At 42.2% G+C, this 21312-nt stretch overlaps 1 protein-coding gene across 1 annotated transcript in view; it reads right to left on the bottom strand.

The window, feature by feature from the left end:
* Window positions 1–2737: 2737 nt before the first annotated feature.
* The window catches only part of LOC149321673 (GDNF family receptor alpha-4-like), a 29519-nt gene continuing 10944 nt past the window's right edge, over window positions 2738–21312 (bottom strand). The window contains exons 2-8 of the mRNA XM_089526768.1: window positions 20118–20408; window positions 16090–16182; window positions 13132–13465; window positions 12115–12227; window positions 10108–10242; window positions 7846–7976; window positions 2738–5418 (exon numbers count right to left, since the gene is read on the bottom strand). Coding sequence (XP_089382894.1) covers window positions 5278–5418; window positions 7846–7976; window positions 10108–10242; window positions 12115–12227; window positions 13132–13465; window positions 16090–16182; window positions 20118–20408 — 1238 coding nt within the window. The 3' untranslated portion in view covers window positions 2738–5277. The remainder of the gene's footprint in view (window positions 5419–7845; window positions 7977–10107; window positions 10243–12114; window positions 12228–13131; window positions 13466–16089; window positions 16183–20117; window positions 20409–21312) is intronic.

The following is a 21312-nucleotide window of genomic DNA, read 5'->3' as shown; positions in this document are numbered from 1 at the left end:
GTATGCTGATGACACCCAAATCTATTTCTCCGTGTCTCGTTCGTCGGCCTCGAATTCTGATGGCATCTCTTCTCTCAATGAATGTCTTCAGGCAGTAATGGGCTGGATGAGGAAAAACAGATTGAAACTGAATCCAGACAAGACGGAAGTGCTCACGGTAGCGGCCCCGAAACCAAGAATTGGGTTACAACCTCCAGTCCTGGACGGAGTCACACTCTCCCCCAGTGACTGTGTTCGCAATCTGGGGGTGCTCCTTGACTCGTCGCTCCTGATGACAAATCAGGTAGATGCGACGGTCAGGAGTGCCTGTTATCAGCTTCGGCTGATACGCCAGCTGCGCCCTTTTCTGGAAGTAAGGGACCTTGAGACTGTTGTGCACGCGCTGGTAACCTCACACCTCGACTTCTGTAATGCGCTCTACATGGGACTACCTTTGTCCTTGACCCGGAAACTTCAGCTGGTCCAAAACATGGCAGCCAGGCTTGTTTCAGGAACATCTAGGAGGGACCACATCACTCCTGTCTTGAGGTCCCTCCACTGGTTGCCTATCAGCTTCCGGGCCCAGTACAAGGTGTTGGTTATCACCTTTAAAGCCCTAAATGGCTTGGGTCCAAGCTATCTTAGAGACCGCCTCCTCCCGTACAATCCTCCCCGCGCTCTCCGCTCTGGGAGGAATTTGCTGCAGCCTTCAAAATCTAGACTTGCGGCTACCTCTCAAAGGGCATTCTCTGTTGTCGCCCCTAAGCTCTGGAATGACCTGCCGGATGAGATCCGTCAGTTGACATCTTTAGACAGCTTTAAAAAAGCTGTCAAGACGGATCTCTTCCGGCAGGCCTTTCCAGCTTAAATTTTTTTCCGGCCCAGGCTCCCGGGCTCCCCAATTTCCCTTATTCCTCTCGTGGCCCCATCCCCTGATGGTGAGGATTACTGAGGGTTTTGGGGTTTAGTTTAGGATAGTATAATTATACATTGTTATAGTCCCATTTTAATACATTCAAGTGTTTAATACTTTTTAAGGGGGGAAGGGAGTATAAATATTTATGTATATTTTATTCTGTAAATTTTTATGTTGTTCACCACCCAGATTGGCTTTGCCACCGGGCGGTATAGAAATAATAATAATAATAATAATTATTATTATTATTATTATTATTATTATAAAAGTGATGTGTGATGTGAAACTTTAGATGTGCCTAGACAATGCTTAAATCTATGGATAAAGAATTCATGGATATGGGGTGCCTACTGTACATCCCCAGCAATCTGCTCAGCACTGTTGTAATACATGTCTGTCCTTTTTCTGTGAATTCAGTGGGTGCCTGTCGGAGAGTGCCTACCATGAACTCAACCACATTTACTCTGTGCCTGGTATGCTTGGTGAAATACAACTGGATGACCAAATGTATTTCTGCTATCCTACAGCATAAATCTAGTACTCAAACCAAGAAGCTACATGTGATTTGTTTAGCTCACTCTCCACCATTCCACTGATTTCTATAGGATCTGTGGAAATCCTTAGGCATTAGGAAAACACAAAACAGTGTTGCCCCTCCACTGCTATCTCCTTCAGTAATAGTCGCCTCCCATATTCCATTATATTTGCACTTAACAAGCTACTGGTGTGGGATTAGAAGATTAATGCATCCCTGGCAGTCAGATGGTGTCACTTCTACGGCATGAGAGTTACAACAAATGCAGGACACCAAGTAACTGCTGGGAAGGTTCCTGGGAAACATGTTTTTCCTTTCATTTTATTGTAACTAGATAGTTACCCATACTTGTAAAATTCTTGTTTATTGGCCATTGTATCCAATTTAAAGCCTTTCTATTCTGCTTTTCAGCTTTTCAAGTAGTCATCTTACAAAGCAATAAAATCTAATTAACAATAAAATCCATCAATTTAAAAGAAAAAAGTAAACAAAAGAAAGCATTAACAGAGGCATAAGCCATCACCCATTAAATGCCTCAGACAAATAAGGCTGAAAGTGCCTGAAAGATAATATAACTGGTGGTGGGCAAACACCTAACAGATGGAAGGCAGCAGTGGGGATCCCAACATTAGTCATAAGGAATATGCAGGTGCTCATGAGGAAGAGGCAGGCCTTCAATGCCCCAGGATTTATTGGTTAAAGTTCACACTTTCAGTTGCACCACGAATCAAACCAGGGTCCAGATAAGCTATTTTAGGTCTGGCACAATATAATCGGTCAGGTGGGTCTGTTAGCAATCTGGCCACTCAGTTCTGAGGCAGCTGTAGTTTCCAAATGCCCCTCCAATGTACAGGGCTTCACAGTGATCCATCCTTGATGTTGAAATATGGACAATTAGGATAAGGTTCTCTCCAAGAATTGGTGCAGCTGGCAGGGAAAGAGTCACAATTCAGTGGCAGAGCATGTGCTTTGAATGCAGAAAGTACCTAGTTTAATCCCAGATCTGTTTGAAAAAACTGCTGCCAGTCAGTGTTGACAGGGTCTGAGTGGCCAAGGAGGATTATGCTGAGGGGCTGAAGGTTGCTCACCTGACCAATACTGTAGCTGAGGAACAATGTTTCCAGCATCTAATTAGATAAATACAACTGAATTCTAACCATGTAGGCTGGCAGGAGGGAACAGACAGATCTTTCTGGCTGTTTTATTTTTATACCTGTTGTGAAAGCTGGCTGCATTGTGCTGTCATTACTGGGCAGAACATGACATTCAATGCATCTCTTGCAGAATGCAAAGGAAAGAGACTCCCAGAATTGTAAGGTAAATTTTATTTTGGATATTATGGGCTGAATTACTTTTCTAAGATATTGAAATTTACATTACAGCAGCTGTGGATGCTCCCACTTCCTCTATGTTTGCCAAGAGACACAGACTGTAGATTGAAGATGATTGATAACATTTTAGGGATTTCTATTGCCCTGCAATTTCCCCTTTCAGTAGAGGCATGGGAGTTGCTAATGGATTCAGTACAGATGAAATTTAACTGTTATAACCATACAGGTAGTATGAAATAATTCAACAACAGAGAAAAATCAACAAAGACTCAATACTCCAGTGACAAATACTGGAAGTGTAGTTTTACCAGAATGTACTAGACACAAAGACATCTGGGAGATGGGACATGATCCAGTCCACTGCAAGTACTGTGAGCATGGTTTTGTCTCATCCACAGGTGCGGAAGCAGTGCAAGAGACCAGTCAAGTGAATAGTAGGGTGCAGCTTCGGTGCCTACTTCCCTATTGCTATCCACTTTCTCTTGTCAACAGTTTAAGTGGCTAATGATTTGGAGCATAGTAATTTGTGTTGGAGTGAAAGAGAGGCCTGAATGAGGGTGAGGCAACACCCATTCATCCTAACTAAGGATAGAGAGCTCTACTTACTTTCTGCACATGGGTGCTGCACCTACCCTGGACTAAAGTGTGCCCTTAAAACCCTGCATTGAGCTTCTTCTTGTGCAAATTAATAATTTCTATTTTGGTAATTGATCTTAGTTGCTCTATTGTTATATCTACATATGTTGTGAGTTCACATGAATTCACATTTAAGTGCTATAACTTTAGAAGAGAAAATAGAAATAAACCTGATCAGACAATTGAACTAGTAAAGAAAACTGTGTTCTGAATTTTTTAGTTAAACGTTAAGACTTAACTTCTTCTTCTTTTGCAGCTGCAGACCTGGTCACCCTAAGGAAAGGTGCAGACCATTTCTACTTCTGAAAAAGCCCTCAGCACACATGGATTTTAGTTCTGTTCTACAGTCTGGATTCACAGAACATTTCAAATACAGGGGATCCATCCCTATATTGTGTTGTTAATATTATATTGCCAAACCCAATATTCCATAAGCTTTTGCTATTAATACTTTTAGTATTTTGTCCTTTTGCTTTTTAAGAAACTATGCTGCCAAGTTTACTTGTATAGGCATCACAGGTGCCTTTCATAACCACCTTTGTTAAGGATCTGAAATAATGAGAACTACTGCAGAATGTGTTGGCAGTTCTATGCAAATCATACCTCACCATCCTACACTTAGTATACATTGAATGAATATAGAAATAAAGTGTATATGCTGGTGAGCAATTAAAAGACCCATTCATTGAGCAGGAGTAGGAAGAGACCAATGCTCAGCTAAGAAAAATGCAAAGCATAGTAAAACTGAGCAGTGTTATTATCACAGAAGCATTACTATGTGATCCAGCAAGGACAGAGAATCTACAGCTCTAATCACATGAACAATGACTAATGGGAGCTACACCTGTGAGGCCACAGGTTCCCCACTCCAGTGAAACGGCCCTGATCCTTGCAAGTATAACAGTTAACTCTTGTAACAAAACCACCATATTCTGTGGGGAAGGAACAGAATGCATTGTTGTCTCTATCTTCCACAGTCACCAAATACCTACACAGAGAAGTTGCTGGGATTGGCTTGCTAAACTAGTCAACAAGGTAGTGATCACATGTAATGGTTATTAATATAGCTTCAGAATTAACATACCACTGATTGCAGCAAAGAAGAAAGCAATTAATGCCACACAAATCTTTACATCCAGACTAATTAGACCATGGATAAGAAGTCTAGTGCCGTACAGAAAGACACAGGATGAGATGCTAGATCAGTCCAAATTGGAGACCATCTTTGCTCTGTGGCTGTTTGGTGATCCCAGGGAACGTCGATGAAAAACCTTCTTTAATGAATATTCCTATGATTGCCTGAAAGGTTAATACAATACTGGAAAAGGAAGACTGATGTCATTTAACCGAAGCTAACCTGGATGCATTAAATTTTTCATGAGTAGTAAAAGATGAAGATAATTTGGGTAAAAAGGGAACAGATGCAGAGGCTACAATTCAGCATCACAGCCTTTATAGAGGCTGCAACTTTGTTTTGTATATTTTAAAAAAACTGGACAATTATACAACATAGTCCCAAAAATCAAGACTAAGGGCAGTGATATAGATATTGCTACATGAAATTCCTCTCCTTTGCCTTAAAATGAAACCATGACACCTTGGGAATACACTGAAAACATGATTACTCTTATTTCAGTTTTGACAAACAGGTCTTCAAAATCTTCTGCCTGCCAGCTTCTTTTCCTCTTTCCTGTTGTGGGCCCTGGAACCAGCCCCAAGCCTGGGATGCACAGAAGAGCAAGTGAAAGTGTCAGAGGTCTGGACAAAGGCTGCACTTTGAAAAGAGGCTTGCAGTGATGGCTGCATCCTCTTTGGCATGAAAGAGTCCAGTTTCCCTTGCCATGAAAATACATGAAAGAAGCATCACCAGTTATGTTATATTAAGGTGGACCAAGTAATAAAAGGAGAAGTGTTGTGGGCAGAATGAAGGAGGAAAGCCAACCTCTGGAATATGAAGAATTAGAAATATGGAGTTGGTTATTCTTAGGACCTTCTGACTGCATCTTCTTTTGCTCTGATTCCTAGAAAGAGAGAAGGAGAAACTGTCAAATTAATGCTTGGATGCATCTAATTGAAGTCTTCTTAAGTCCTGTACATACTGGCCATGGGGGTGAAGTTGGGGCATAGCATCCTCATAATGCATGCCCAGCTCTGCCCCCAGGGCACTCTGATGCTCTGTGCTGCTCCACATGGCACACAGCATCATGGTGCTCCTCTGGCACTGCGTCCATTTGACACAGTGCTGAAGAAGTGCCATATAGCACAGCACTTTTTGCGGCTCTGTTTTGTGCCCTCAAAAGGCTGGATCAGGGCCGTGACGTGAGGTTGCCATGGCCCCAATCCGGCTAGGAAAGGGGTGCCATCTTGCCACACCTTAGGGGCTGTATGTACAGCCCCTTACACTGTAAGGTGTCTCTCCTTTGCAGATGTTTCTTGTTTCACATTCAAAGGCCTCTCTCATATCAAAGGTAACAGTTCCTTGGGAAGCTAGGGATGTGAAAATCTGCCCCCTTTATTTTCATTGTGTTTCTTAAAATCCCACCAAGATTCTTGTCCTATCCAAATTATATACTGGGTGGTGATGAGCCTTTTCTACCTCTTCTTGCATGGATTTTCATTCTGTTTTGGTACACACCTTTCTTAATGCATGTATTTTATTACAGACTTTCTGCACGGACCAAAGCACATGTGCAAATACATTTTCAAACATACATATTTATAGCCATGCACATTTGCATACTTATAATTAAAAAAAAAACCTCATGGCTCCTTCTTATGATGGAAAACCAGAGGATATATGAGCATTTTCATTAATAGTCTCACACACCACAAATTGGATATGGTCTAAAAGTGAATTTATTTTCTATTCCTCTATTGAACTTTCACTCATAAGAGAATACATCTAAATGACAATTGATTTAATGCTAAATCATTTGTATATTACATAACATTAATTATATTTTGAATGTTTCTGATCTATAGAGGCTGGCCTGAAGACAGAGTGCCCTCCCTCCGTAACTGTCATCTTTCGGCCATTGAGGGAGAGAACAGGCTGGCCCAGCGTCATCAGAGGCTGGCCTGAAGACAGAGTGCCCTCCCTCCGTAACTGTCATCTTTCGGCCGTTGAGGGAGAGAACAGGCTGGCCCAGCGTCATCAGAGGCTGGCCTGAAGACAGAGTGCCCTCCCTCCGTAACTGTCATCTTTCGGCCGTTGAGGGAGAGAACAGGCTGGCCCAGCGTCATCAGAGGCTGGCCTGAAGACAGAGTGCCCTCCCTCCGTAACTGTCATCTTTCGGCCGTTGAGGGAGAGAACAGGCTGGCCCAGCGTCATCAGAGGCTGGCCTGAAGACAGAGTGCCCTCCCTCCGTAACTGTCATCTTTCGGCCGTTGAGGGAGAGAACAGGCTGGCCCAGCGTCATCAGAGGCTGGCCTGAAGACAGAGTGCCCTCCCTCCGTAACTGTCATCTTTCGGCCCTTGAGGGAGAGAACAGGCTGGCCCAGCGTCATCAGGGGCTGGCCTGAAGACAGAGTGCCCTCCCTCCGTAACTGTCATCTTTCGGCCCTTGAGGGAGAGAACAGGCTGGCCCAGCGTCATCAGGGGCTGGCCTGAAGACAGAGTGCCCTCCCTCCGTAACTGTCATCTTTCGGCCGTTGAGGGAGAGAACAGGCTGGCCCAGCGTCATCAGGGGCTGGCCTGAAGACAGAGTGCCCTCCCTCCGTAACTGTCATCTTTCGGCCGTTGAGGGAGAGAACAGGCTGGCCCAGCGTCATCAGGGGCTGGCCTGAAGACAGAGTGCCCTCCCTCCGTAACTGTCATCTTTCGGCCGTTGAGGGAGAGAACAGGATGGCCCAGCGTCATCAGAGGCTGGCCTGAAGACAGAGTGCCCTCCCTCCGTAACTGTCATCTTTCGGCCGTTGAGGGAGAGAACAGGCTGGCCCAGCGTCATCAGGGGCTGGCCTGAAGACAGAGTGCCCTCCCTCCGTAACTGTCATCTTTCGGCCGTTGAGGGAGAGAACAGGATGGCCCAGCGTCATCAGAGGCTGGCCTGAAGACAGAGTGCCCTCCCTCCGTAACTGTCATCTTTCGGCCGTTGAGGGAGAGAACAGGCTGGCCCAGCGTCATCAGGGGCTGGCCTGAAGACAGAGTGCCCTCCCTCCGTAACTGTCATCTTTCGGCCGTTGAGGGAGAGAACAGGCTGGCCCAGCGTCATCAGAGGCTGGCCTGAAGACAGAGTGCCCTCCCTCCGTAACTGTCATCTTTCGGCCGTTGAGGGAGAGAACAGGCTGGCCCAGCGTCATCAGGGGCTAGCCTGAAGATACAGTGTATCTTAATTGTAGATTTTTCTTGTACTGTTTTATAATTTTCTTGTACACCGCTATGATCTATTTGGAATAGCGGTTTATAAATAAAACATATTATTATTATTATTATTATTATTATTTCATACCCAATACATTTTTGCAGTAAAAACTGTACTGGTGCTATCTCCCTGGATGTTTAGGGAAGGTGTAAACTGCAGCTGCTCCTGAACATCTGTATACACCTGGTATGGACTCATCTGGGACTGGATTGCACTTTCTGCAATGTAGAAAACACAGAAGAGATTATGTGAGGATCTGAAGCTATATTTATAATCAAGGTACAAATTCTGTGCTCTGGGAAGGCACTGGCCTTTCTGCTGCAAATGTGCTCAACTGGAGAAACCATAAAATATCTCTGTTGCCTCTGGATCCCTGACAGGGCTCTGATCAGAAATAAGCAGACATTTTCTGTTCTGCTTCAGCTCTGTAGTCTTCTGCAATGATGAAATGATCTATTGCTAGGGACAGCTAGGCTAGAACTCCTGCATCTACATTTAACAGTAGTGTAACATGGTCTAATGGTTTGAGCATTGGACTATGATTCCGGAGACCATGGTTCAAATCCCTGCTAAAGAATCTCTCGGTCTCAGATTAAGACAAAGGCAAACGTCCTCTGAACAAATATTGCCAAGAAAATCCTGTGATAGGTCCTCCTTTGGGTCAGCATAAGTGGAAAATGACCTGAAGGCACACAGTACTTTCTTCTACACAACTGTTAAAAGTGAGCACAGGAGACATGTTCTCTTATTTGTTGGAGGAGCAATAATTGACAATTAATGCACCATCAACTTACTCTTGATGAACAAGATGTTTATACCCTATTCTAATGCAATCTGTCACTAGGCTGAAACCCCCAAGATTAGGCTAGGGCTGTTTTCCCCCCATGAGGTGGCAGAATCTGCCTGGGACATAAAGCAGCCAATGTTTGCAGGGCTCTTTATAAATCCTCCCTGCTCCACTTCCAAAGGGGAAAAGAGTACTTAAGAGCAGTGACCACATCTTAACTGTATGGGCACAATAAACCTCTCGCCAAATAAAATCAAACAAATGAAAAGGTGAGACATTAAATATTTAAGAAGTTTAGTTCTTTATTTAAGTTCCTCATAAAATACTGTCTTTTACGTTCATAAAATATTTAAATCTTAATAAGGCTTAAGATTATAAGAAATGCACTGACAATGACAGATAAGGAGGAGGTCTTGGACACAGCTCTAACCCACATCTAATGTTCTTTCTCTCTCATTCAGAGGGATCAAGAGGGTCACTGTTATACTGTTCAGCTAGTTGGCACAATAAAAACTGTCAATTCTGTAGTGTTTAATTAATAATATATAAGTACAAGTAAAAACTTGGTAAATTGGAGCAAAGGTTCATTTAGTAACTGATAGTCATGCGGCAAGTGCCTACATTAAGGATAGCTTTTCACGCTCCCAAGCCTTTCCCTATCGGGAGAGAATGTGTGCCAGATAAAGTACATCACTGGTTAGAGATAACAGCAAAACTCCCCTCTCCTCCACACAGCACTGGCCTTGCCAACTGGGAATGTGTAAATGGTGCAGAGTTCCCTCACATTTCGTTCACCCATTGTGGAGGGAAAAAAGAACCTCTCCTCTGGAAGTGTGAACTGGGGAAGATGTCTCACTTTGCTAGAAGCCTCTGATGTTTGTTCTTTAACATCTGGTGTACAGCCTCTGAATGTGGCGGTTTTACTCAGCTTATACAGAAGTTTGCAGATCTGTCCTTGGCAAAATTTCTGCATTATTTTTTAAAAGCAATAACCTAGTGGCCATCACCACTTCCTGCTATTTTGAACTCCTTGATAGAAAACAAAACAGAAATCTAATGTACAGATGAAGCCAGTTTTTGGACCACAACTCTCAGAGCCCACCAACACCCAAGATCACTGCTGGCTACTGGATTCTGCAAGTGGTAGCCCCCTCCGCTAATAACGTTTCCATATTCTGCATTGTACAGAAAAGTACATTTTTGTTTGTCCTGAATCAATTGCCAGTTGTGAATTGGAGTTCTTGGTGGGTTTTTGCATTCTAATTTTATATTTTATCTATATATTATTATAGCTAGCTCCTTGAATGCTATTTTTCAGGAAAGTGTTATATAAATTTAATAATGTATGACTATTGTAATTATTATAATACTATCTGTTTGTATTTATTATAATCATTGTAATGAAGGTAGAATATATATTTAACTATTTGTTGTTATTAACAAATTAATAAAATTTATAATGAACTAATAAATAATATGAGATTGAGTGGGATAGTAAGCTAGATGGACCTAGTAGTCTGACAGTTGGTATAAGACAGTCTCCTATGCCCATGTGCACCTACTTAGACATCTGTTGTCAGCAAATGATCCAAGGATTTCATCACAGTCCTCCTTCTCATTTCCGCTGTTCTCGCAGGAGCACCAGAGAGTGACATTGGCAGTGGAATTGTTGATGTAATTGGGGGTCATGAGTGTACCTATTTCAAGTTTCAGAAAGACAGTCACAGTTTGGCCATGTACAAATCCAAGCAGATTAGAGACAGAACCACCAGATTATGTATACTTGTCATGAACATAATGTCTGTAATCTGGCAAATAATTCAGAGAATCAAAATCTTTTAAAAAAAATTATCAGTACAAATTGTGTCTCAAGATTAGGGAGGGAGATAAAACTCTGAAAAATACTCTTTCATTCATTTCTTGATGGCTACCTGTAAATGCCTTGCCAGCGTAAGCCCTATTCTGGACATGGTTCACAACCTGACAGTTGCCCCAGGAGGGACTTCTGCTGCTGCTGTGTACTGATATGGACATCTCACTGCTTGTCTGTGAGAAGAAAAAGGTGGGTGCTCTCCATACAAAAGTGCACCTTCCTGTCCTCCTCTCCCATGCAGAATGCAATAAAACCAGCCATTTCTCCATGATCTGAATACCACCCCCGCTCCCTCACTGCCTCACTAGTACAGGACAGCAGCAGGGGGCCCTTTTGGCTTTGTCAAATTCTGGGCAGCAGGAGAACAAGAGCCTGCATGGGCGGAGTAATGCATACATGTAGGATCTCAATCCCTGTCTCTTTATTCCAAGCTAGAATGATTTTAAAACCAAGAGATGAAGCAGAATTAATTTCTATGTGCATGCTTAATTATTTGGACTGTTCATTCTGACAGCAAAAGTTATCTTTGCACATAATGAACAGAGGCCTACATTCAGCCCTGTATTCTTCATTCAGTGCAGTTATTCATACTTCATCACACATACTCCATCCTTCCTTTGACTTTGCAAAGCCATGATAGGGGCTCAACAGACGAGCAGCTCCATGCTGCTCCTTTTAGCCCCACATCATTACCGCAGCCACCAAATGGCGCAGCAATGATGCAAAAAAAAAAAAAAGCTACCTAATTTAAGCATCTTCTTGGAAGGGGCATGATTAATGCATGTGCGTGCCCCAATTGCGTCACTTCCTGCCAGCGCCATTTGGGCACTATGCAACACTTGCACCATCATGGCACCACCCATGGAGGCTGCTGGGCATCTAAATGCTCAGCCTCATCTAGCCCTAGTTCGCAGTGAGGACACTGCAAACTGCCTGTCTGTACCGGACCTTAGACTCTTAAGCATCAGGTTCATTCTTTGTATACTGCAGACACTGGCCAATTCAATGCCATGCTCTCAAAGAGTCCTCCATATGATGTTGGGCATCATGACCATCAACATCTGCTTGAACCAGGTGTGGGAATCACATGGCCCTCCAGATGTTGCTGAACTGCAGTTCTGACCATTCCTCCTCACTGGTGATACTGACTTGGGCTGCTGGGAATTATCATAGAATCACAGATTTGGAAGAGGCCACAAGGGCCATCCAGGCCAACCCCCTGCCACTCAAGAAGACACAACCAAAGTTGCAGTCCAACAAGGAGGACTGCACAATTCACACCCATGGATTAGATTATCCCATCTATGGACACTCCAAACACAATACTGGTATGGACACACCACAAATGTGTAACAGGTGATTAGTTAGAAGGAGAAATTAAAAGATAAATTACAGCTAAAAATATGACTGTTTTTCCAATTTCACAGTGAATGTCAAAATGGAAAAGTACCCAGATGCACAGCTGTCCATTGGAGGTAGACAAGCCAAGTCTTTATCAGTGGATGGACTTTGGGTGTTTTCTACAGCATGATTAAAAGCTACAGCTAGAGACATTCATCAACCCTTACCCCTTCCTGTATCATACACCTTATGTAAGAGCACATCTGATAAATTTCTTGTTGGATAGGTCTACTTGGCATGACCTATATAAATCCCACCACCACCACCATTACATCTCTGTGGGCTCAGCACATACCAATCATCCCCATATATGACTCTAGGCATACAGCATGATTGTGGCGATGAAAACAGCCATCTGAGGATGTGCCTGAAGGCTTGCATTGTTCTTGGAAGTCAGCCAGCCGGGATCTGGGAGAAGACAACCAGTATCAGAACATGAGCCCCTTTTCTCTTCCCAGAGCACCCCTTTTAGGGATCTGACCTGTAATCTAAGTAGATAAACTAAAGCCACTTTGTACATGGAAAACAACCACAGTCATAGCACCTCTCCTCAGAGGAATATATGTGATAGAAACAGGCAACTGATGACCCATGGTCAGGATGTGGCCTCTGGCCCCTATTTGTCCTACCCAAATGCCCCAAATTATACAAAACAAGATATCCCACCATTTACTTTTACATCTCATCTGGCTTTGTAATGTGTAAATGCATATAATCAGCTCATACAATCCAAATGTGTCCATGCAATTCCTACGCCTACATGGTGTCCAATTTTATTAATGGACCTGATCAACATGATGCTTCTGGTAATTTGCTTTTCAAAAAGATTGCATTTTAATATAAAGTTTTAATTTGATCCTATACTATATAAATTGGCACACTGGATGGGGGATTCTGGATGCTCTAATAACTCCTCCAAGTTCTGATTATATACAAAAAGTAATCTATCCAACTCTGACACATTGTTAGAAATTCCTTTGCACACCATCAGGTCAGTTTCTTTCCTTATTTCATCACATTACCACTCTGAACACACCAAATCTCTTCTAATTTCAGAATTTAATCAGGGTTTTGACTGATTAGTACTTGGATGGGAGACCAGCAGAAAACATTAGGGACTTCTGGGTAGGTTTAAGCGAGATTCCTCCCTGAAATCCTGGGAAAAATTGACAATACTGGCCTGTGGAACTACAGTCTGACTCAATATAAGGTGGCTTCTTATCATCCTAGGTGTAGGCCATGGCAAACTACCTACTGCATGATATAAAGTGTGTGATATCAGCCATCTCAACGCATTTAGTGAGAGACTTACCTGCAGATATTGTCCTTCCGGCAGGAGTCCAGCAGGAGGAGGCAGTTTGGTTTGCTGCTGCTCTGGAAAGAGCACTCAGGGACAATGGTGTTCCACCGTCGCTCTCCACAAACATCATCTTGACAAGGACAGAAGAGTAGTGGCTTGGTGAAATCCACACTGACCTTCTGAAAGAAGTGCCTCAGACCTCGATGGCATCTGCGCTGGTCACAGGTGTATTCTGTGCTACAGATCTGGGCATAGGCTGAGCGGAGGCGCATGCATTTGTGGTCCAGATGGCAAATATTAGCAGCTTCCAGGCAAATGTTTGTGCTATCCCCAAATATACGAGAACCTATAAAGCCACAAAAACACAAGGCGAATATAGCAAATGCCACCATAGTGAAGATTAAAAGCTCAATCAAGTAACCTCTAGCAGCTTTTCACAAGTCAGAGCTATTCCCTTCCACTTTACTTCCATGTCCCTTTTAATTGTTGTTTGTTCCTGTTTCAGATACTTGATTGAAAGCCTGGGGTAAATATCCCTATCCTTACCCCTACCCCTACCCCTACCCCCCACTGCAATATTTCTTAGACTATCTGGAAGAAAGCAAGTTCAAGGAGGTTTAGTAGCTTCGCCGGTGAGCTAAACAAGAGCTGTCTTGATTAAACTTTACAGTCCCAATAAAACAGACTAATGGATAGAACACAATATGTAATATAACAATTTGTAATTGTTACCCTGCTTTAATTCCAATGAGCATGTGACAATGATAAAGAAAGAAAATCTCTTGTATCCCAATAAATTAAGTTGACAGACTAGTCACTAAAACTGATTAGCTTCAGGATAAATCAGGGGTGGGTGGCTGCCTGGGGTTGGGAGGTTACATTAGTCCCCAGCAGCACTCTGGAGGGCCACCCTGCTGCCAAACACATCCTGTTGTTTTCTCCCCGAATCCTTTTTCCAAAACAAATTCTGGAGGCTCAAAACATATACACACATACCAGGGGATCTGGGAAGGCCAATTTCACTATGTTTCTGGGGGCACGTTCCCATTATGCTCTAAAGTGAATTGCTGATCGGTTCATATGACCGTTGTTCTCATTTGAAACTGGTTCTGATCCTACTTTGAGCAATTACTGTCATGATAAAGCGGGGCAAACGCAAAAAAAAATGGGGTTTTGCAGTTTCGGAATAGATTCTGAAGCATGTTCAGCAAGTGAGAATGACAGATCTGAATCGCATCATCCTGGAAGGAGGGACTAATGGTAGAGGGGTGTTTACCATCCCTTCTCAATTTTTGGTAGATCCACCCTCCCCCCCCCCCCCCCACAAGTGCTTCCTTTGTGCTTGTGGTGTGACCTATGGGCACATGATTTTTTTAAAAAAATAAAATTGATAGAAGATTTTATTAACTGATTTTGCAACTACTTGCAATCAGTGAAGCAGGTAGTTGCAAAACCAATCAATCAAATCTTCTATCAATTTTTAATAATTTTAATAAAATTTTAATAAAATTTAATAAAATTGATAGAAGATTTGATTCACTGGTTTTGCAACTACTTGCCTCACTGATTGCAAGTAGTTGCAAAACTACTGAATCGCATCTTCTATCAATTTTTTTTAAAAAAAACTATATAAATTTCACAAGCTGGGCTACCCGGGCTGCCACTTACATCACTGATGATGCACAGATGACATGTATTTTTAAATGGTGCAAACTAGTGGGGATGACAATCGTGCCAAAAAAGAAGCGATTACAAGAGGATAATTTATATATATATATATATATATATATATATATATAACTTTTATTTTTATCCTGCTTTTCTGTAATAAAACAAAGCAGCTAACAACAAGTTAAAACATCCATATACAATATTATATCTCAAAATCCCCTCCTTAAAAAAGAATTAAGCATAATCCAGTTAAAATTAAAATATTAAAATATCTATTAATGGTGAACATAACATGACTGGTGTGGCAACCTAATACATGGAGTGAGAGGGCAATCATTTTATGACCAGCCAATCATTCTATGGCTGTTTTCAGAGTGGGAATGACAGACCTTTTGGAATCGATTTACCAACATGGAACAAAGGCGAATCGCACACCGGTTTAAATGTAAGTGGGAATGAGCCCTGGGACTGTTTTAAGCCCAGGAGAGGCTGCTATTTAACAAGGAAGTAAACTAGAACTCAGCTTCTGGTTTACTTCCTTTTTTAGCATAGGCATCTCCTGGTCCTAAAGGAGCTTTGGGAGGGGGATGTGGAAAAATTGTCCCCCACAGGGTGGTGTATTCCCAAAAATGTTTTTGGAAAGACTGGGGAGAGTCTTGGTCTGTGTGTGCTGGAGCTGATTGTCATCCTTGGCTGCACCTTCCACACCCCTGCGGTAGATGATGATTTGTTATTCTTTCTGAAAGAATTAAATCATACCCTTTTGGTTAATTCCTTAACCCAGCTCCTTTTCTTTGCTATGTTCCTGTTTGAGCAGTGGGGATCATGGGATCAGTTTGTGATCTCCTGTGTTGGTACACACACTCTTCTTCGTTCCCTACATTTGTCCCTTGCCATTCTCATATCCATGTCCTTTAGTCTACATTTAAAAATATAACTACCTATAAGACAATTCACTCTCCTTATAAAAATTCAGTCTTGAACATTTAACCACTGGCCCTGGTGGCGCAGTGGTTAAATGCCTGTACTGCAGCCATTCACTCAAAACCACAAGGTTGCGAAGACCAGCAAAAGGGCCCAAGCTCAACTCAGGCTTGCATCCTTCCAAGGTCGCTAAAATGAGTACCCAGACTGTTGGGGGCAAATTAGCTTACTTGCTGTTCACCGCTATGATCTTTGGAATAGTGGTATATAAATAAAACAAATTATTAATTATTATTATTATTATACCACCTAATGAAAAGAAAGGAATCCAAAAGAAAGGAAGACAAATACACAATGACTTGCCACAAGTTCTACCTGAGGCCAGGGAAGCCAGCTTGTTGTATTTAATCTTTGAAGACTCTTCATCTGCTATATCCTCATAGGGTGACATCTCCAAATGAAAGTCAGCTGTGCAAGGATTTAAAAGAAAATACATTATTGTCTGTTGTGGGTATCTGAAACATGGGCATGAAAGAGGCAGTTTTAAAGATTGGATTGCTTTCTCTCATTCCAATTGAATATCTTAGAGCGAATGAAGGGGTGGGGGAAATTTCTTTACCGAGCAACATCTGATGAGGTACAAGAAAGCTTATGCCGAATAAAACCTATCTTTACATTTGCCACAAGACATTTTTTCAGTTCTGCTTTATTTACTCCCCAATGTTATCTCTACTATGCTAAGGATGGTAATCTTATGTGGAGGATTCCCAAGCAACATTATTGTCAAAGTTAAGATTTCTAAGATTTCTAAAAGCTGAATTTACTAGACTCTAGATACTGAAGCAAAAAATTATGCGATTTTGCAAAACAGCTCACATCTTTGGCAAATTTCGCAAGAGAGCCTGTCAAAGACAAATTATAATTTTATTTATATTAATTTTTTTTGCTAAACTTGGATGATGTTTTAGCAAACACTCTTAATTTACAATACAGTTTTAGCAAGATTTCTTCATTTACTCCTAGCTACACCATTCATGATAAGAGAAGGGCCAGCATGATGTTGTTTTGTGGGCCTTCAAGTTGTTTTCAACCTATAGTGGCCATAAAGCAAGCCTATCATGGGTTTTCTTCTAAGATTTGTTCAGAGGGGGTTTGCCTTTGTCAAGCCCAGTGGGCTTCCATGGCCGAGCGGGAATTCAAACCCTAGTCTCTGGAGTCTTAATCCAACACTAAAACCACTACACCATGCTGGCTGCCAAGCAAGAGATGCTTAGATCTAACTCCAACACTAAAATAAACCTCCAATTACTGCAATCAAAATGCAAATTATCCAGATTTATTATTTTGTGTACACACACACACACACACACACACCATATGCAATTTGTATATCAGAAACTGGGCTTCTATAAAGCAGAAGCTTTCCTGAGGGGGCAGCGAAGGAAAGTCCAGCCTGCATTGCACACCAGCGTTTTGTAATTGCATCATTAAGGTTTGACACTGCTTATTTCAGCATTACTGTAATAACCACAAAGGGCTCTTCCCAAAATCGAAGGATAAGAAAACCCCAACTCATTTGAAGCCCCAAAGCTCTTCTTTATTTGAACATTTCTAGTGGTTTGCAAGCTATCTAGCTATTTCTCTTCCTCAGTACAGTAGTTTCTCTTCCTCAGTAGTCATCATAAGCAGAACATGTAGCAGCCTTCTTCTACATCATGTCATTTCCTTCCAGCTAGAGCAGTGGGAGACAGCAAAGTGGTGACTGTTCCATCATCTTGGCTTTGGAATCCTGCTTCTTTCCCTTCCTCAACTGGTCATACACATAAATTGGTCACTGTGTAAGTTCAAAGACTGGCACCTGAGTCTTCATGCCTTCCTCTTCCCTTCCTACCCCCCTCCCCCTCTTTTGTGCCCTTTAGGTTACATGCCTGTAGATAGGAAATATTGTATTTTAATGTACCACACTCAATACATTTTGATGCTTTATAGATTATTAATAATACAATTAGTGAGCCAGCATGATCTAGTGATATGAGCATTGGAGTAGCACTCTGGAGACCAGGGTTTGAATCCAGGCTCAGCCATGTAAACTTACTAGGTGATCTTGGGCAAGTCACACTGTCTCAGGAGATTATCACATTAGGGATGGGGCATCATTGTGCCATCCCTGTCCTATCCTTCCTGCCCAGTTGCAGGAAGGACTTTCACAAATGACCTGCACTTGACTCAGTAGAGAAGAACACATGAAAGTGAGCATGCAAATCACTTTCACACGCAAGCGAGCTGAACCTGTCATTCAGCCACCCGGGAAATGTGAGTGAAAGTGACAGCGCAAATCGCTTTCACATGAAAGCGGGCTGAAAAGCACTTTCAGCCGTCATTTCCAGGCTTTTGTAATAAAGGAACAACACATTACTACAATGATGGCTGAAAGTGCTTTGCAGCCTGCTTTCATGTGAAAGTGATTTGCGCTGTCACTTTCATTTGGGTCACAGTTGGGAAAAGCATGGGGGGCAATCCTGCCCCTATCCCATCCCCATTTGAAAATCTCCTCAGTCAGTCTCAGATGAAGGAAAAGGTAAACGTCCTCTGAACAAATATTACCAAGCCTGTGATAGGTTTCCTTACAGTCACCGCAAGTCAGAAATGACTTGAAGGCACACAACAACAACAACAACAACAACAACAGCAACATAACTATATTAATACAGGGAGATACACTTTATTTCTCTTCTTATTGCCTACTAACTCCTTATGTACCTATGGAAACATAAGGAGAATTTCTTGCCATCTGAAGTGAGGCACATAACAAGTAGAGACAGGATCTTCTTGGTGGTTTTATCCCAGTGTTGGTCTGCTATCCTCAAACAAGTCTGCTATCCTCAAACAAGTTTTTAATAATGCAATTTTCATCTTAGTGTTTTCTACTCATTTTATGGTTTTTGTGGCCTTCATATTTTTATATTTACTTTATTTTTTTCATTTTTATATTTTCCACTTGGAAAAACATAAGTAAAGTATAAATAAGTATAAAATGCTACAGAAACTTGTTGCACCGGGTAGGAGATTATCACACTGGTGGTCTTTTTCTGATCTGGGCACAGACTGAGATCAGGCTGGAACCGTGCTTTATTGCACAGCTCCGTGCCCAGATCATTACCATCCTGTACTGTATTCTCCTGTCTTTAGGTAAAAACACTTCTTTTCTGTAATGGGAGAAGTTCCGATTGGGGACAGGATGGTAACCCTAGTATGTAATGGCAGCGGCCTGGTGGTGGCATCCCATCTGCATGGCTGCTACCATTTTCACATAATGGACACATAGCATCTGCATGTGGCAGCGTGTCTGTTACGTCACGAGTACACCATTGCCACCCTAACAACATAACCCGGGCGCCGGTAAAAGAACCCAGAAAAAACAAGTTCTTTTAACTCCAGAGGGACGTTGCGTGGTCTAGCGGCTGCGGCGTCCCTCTGGAGTTAAAATGGGCGCCTGCAGACCACCGTTTTCAGGTGGTCTGTACTGCGCCAATTTCAGAGTCATAGCCTACATTGTGTCTTGGATGTTACTTCTGTTGTTGTTTCCTGAATGTGAAGATACTGAATTCTGTCACAAGAAAAAGCTTTACAAGAGGGAACTTATGGACTGGAACCTAATTCTTTGAGGATTTTACCTCCAACAAAGATAAAATTCTTTCATTTGGACTCCATTTGGCAAGATTTACCTATACAGCACCAAAATGTTTTTCCAGATGTAACACTACAGGGACTTCTTGAGAAATTCAGTGTTCTCTGTCTAAGAAATAGGCGGTTGGCTTTGCACAGGAGAAACCTGGATCTCAAGTGAAGTTACTTTTCTGTTGCTAATGAAGCTCAAATATCATTGCCTCTCTTTCATTTTCCTTTGTGCTTGGTCCCCACATGGCCAAGGAGAGTGGCCTCAGCTTGTGTTGAGATTCCTCTAGAACATCTTAAGTGACACTATCAGTCTTTTGTAGATTTTGTGTTTTGTTGTATTTTTATGTATGGCCAACATGGCTAGGCCTGAATATGTTTTTTTTTTTTTAAATTTTAAATGTTCAGAGCTACTTCTAGCCAATGTAGAGCAGGGGTGAGAAATATTTGGCCTTCCAGATGTTTTGGCCTACATCTCCCATTAGGCCCACCTGACATGGCCAAAGGTAATGATATTTGGAAGCTGCTGTCCCAAACATCTGGAAGGCCAATGGATGCCTATTCCTGGAGCCGTGTAAGACAGTAGCTTTTTGCTTTTGGCAATGGGTTGAAAGATTCCCTTCTCTCTGAATTCTGGGTATTGTTTTGGGGAGGGGCTCTCATTACTATTCCTTTCCTTCTCCTGTTACTGATTGTATAAAATGTGGGGTGACTGAAAAGTTTGTTACCTGGGATCAAAGTAGAATGAACAGTCCAGTAGATTCGCAGACACCGCTCCTCCTGTTTCCCTGTGCGCCGGTGACATTTGCATTCATGAAAATAACTGTTTCTAATAAAGGTTTCAGCCTCTTGGCATCTATCCTTCGCTCCATGGTGCAGAAAGAAGGAACTGCTCTTAGCAATGGATTGAGAACAGTTTTGCAGGATCAGATAGGTAGCATTGCACACAGGGTCAGTCATACAAAGGTTCTCAGCAGTTATGCAGTTGTTTGACTGTTGAAGGGACAAAACAAGGCCTCCTGTTCGAATAGAGATAATGTGTTAGCATTATATATATGAATACACACACACACACACACACACACACACACACACACACACACACCACAATCACCTTTTTGTTTCACAGTCCAGGTTTCCAAGGGAGCATTTACAATCTTATTCTTTTTTCTTTATTTTCAGAATTAATCTGGAATGTTTATTGTACCTTGATATCATTATCACAATCACTAACATGAATTCGAAGCACCATTTACTTAATTTCAAAAGCACAACATCTGGTGGGAATGAGTCTCATTACTGGAATGCAGTAATAGAGGGGTATAACCCTTTTAAGAGAAATAGACCAAACAGGAAAGGAGTAGGAATAGCATTATATGTCAGTGATATTTACACCAGTGAAGAGATACAGGACATCAATCCTGGAAGCCAGGTGGAGAGCATCTGGATAAAAATTAAAGGGAAGGGAAACAATGGTGATGTTATTGTGGGAGTCTTCTACAGACCCACAAGTCAGATGGAGAAATTGGATGATGCCTTTCTAGACCAGACGACTACACACTCAGAAAGGAGAGATGTAGTAGTGATGGGGAACTTCAACTATCCTGATATTTGCTAGATGTCAAACTCAGCCAAATCCTCAAGGTCCAGCAAATTCCTCACTTGCCTCGAAAACAATTTCATGGTCCAAAAGGTGGAAGAGGAAACAAGAGGATCAGCTATTTTAGATCTGATCCTAACCAACAAGGATGACTTGGTTAATGGGGTGCAAGTGGTGGAATCCTTAGGTAAGAGTGATCATGTTCTCCTGAAGTTTATTATACAATGGAAAGGAGAAGCCAGGCATAGTCAGACACGCATTCTAGACTTTAAGAGAGCTGATTTCAGTAAACTTAGAGAAATACTGGGGGTGAACCCATGGTC

Source organism: Sceloporus occidentalis, unplaced genomic scaffold (genome assembly GCF_023333645.1).
Source record: "Sceloporus occidentalis isolate IW3139 unplaced genomic scaffold, rSceOcc1.0.p SCAF_1, whole genome shotgun sequence".
Lineage (NCBI taxonomy): Eukaryota > Metazoa > Chordata > Lepidosauria > Squamata > Phrynosomatidae > Sceloporus > Sceloporus occidentalis.
This window is presented reverse-complemented; position numbering and strand designations above follow the sequence as displayed.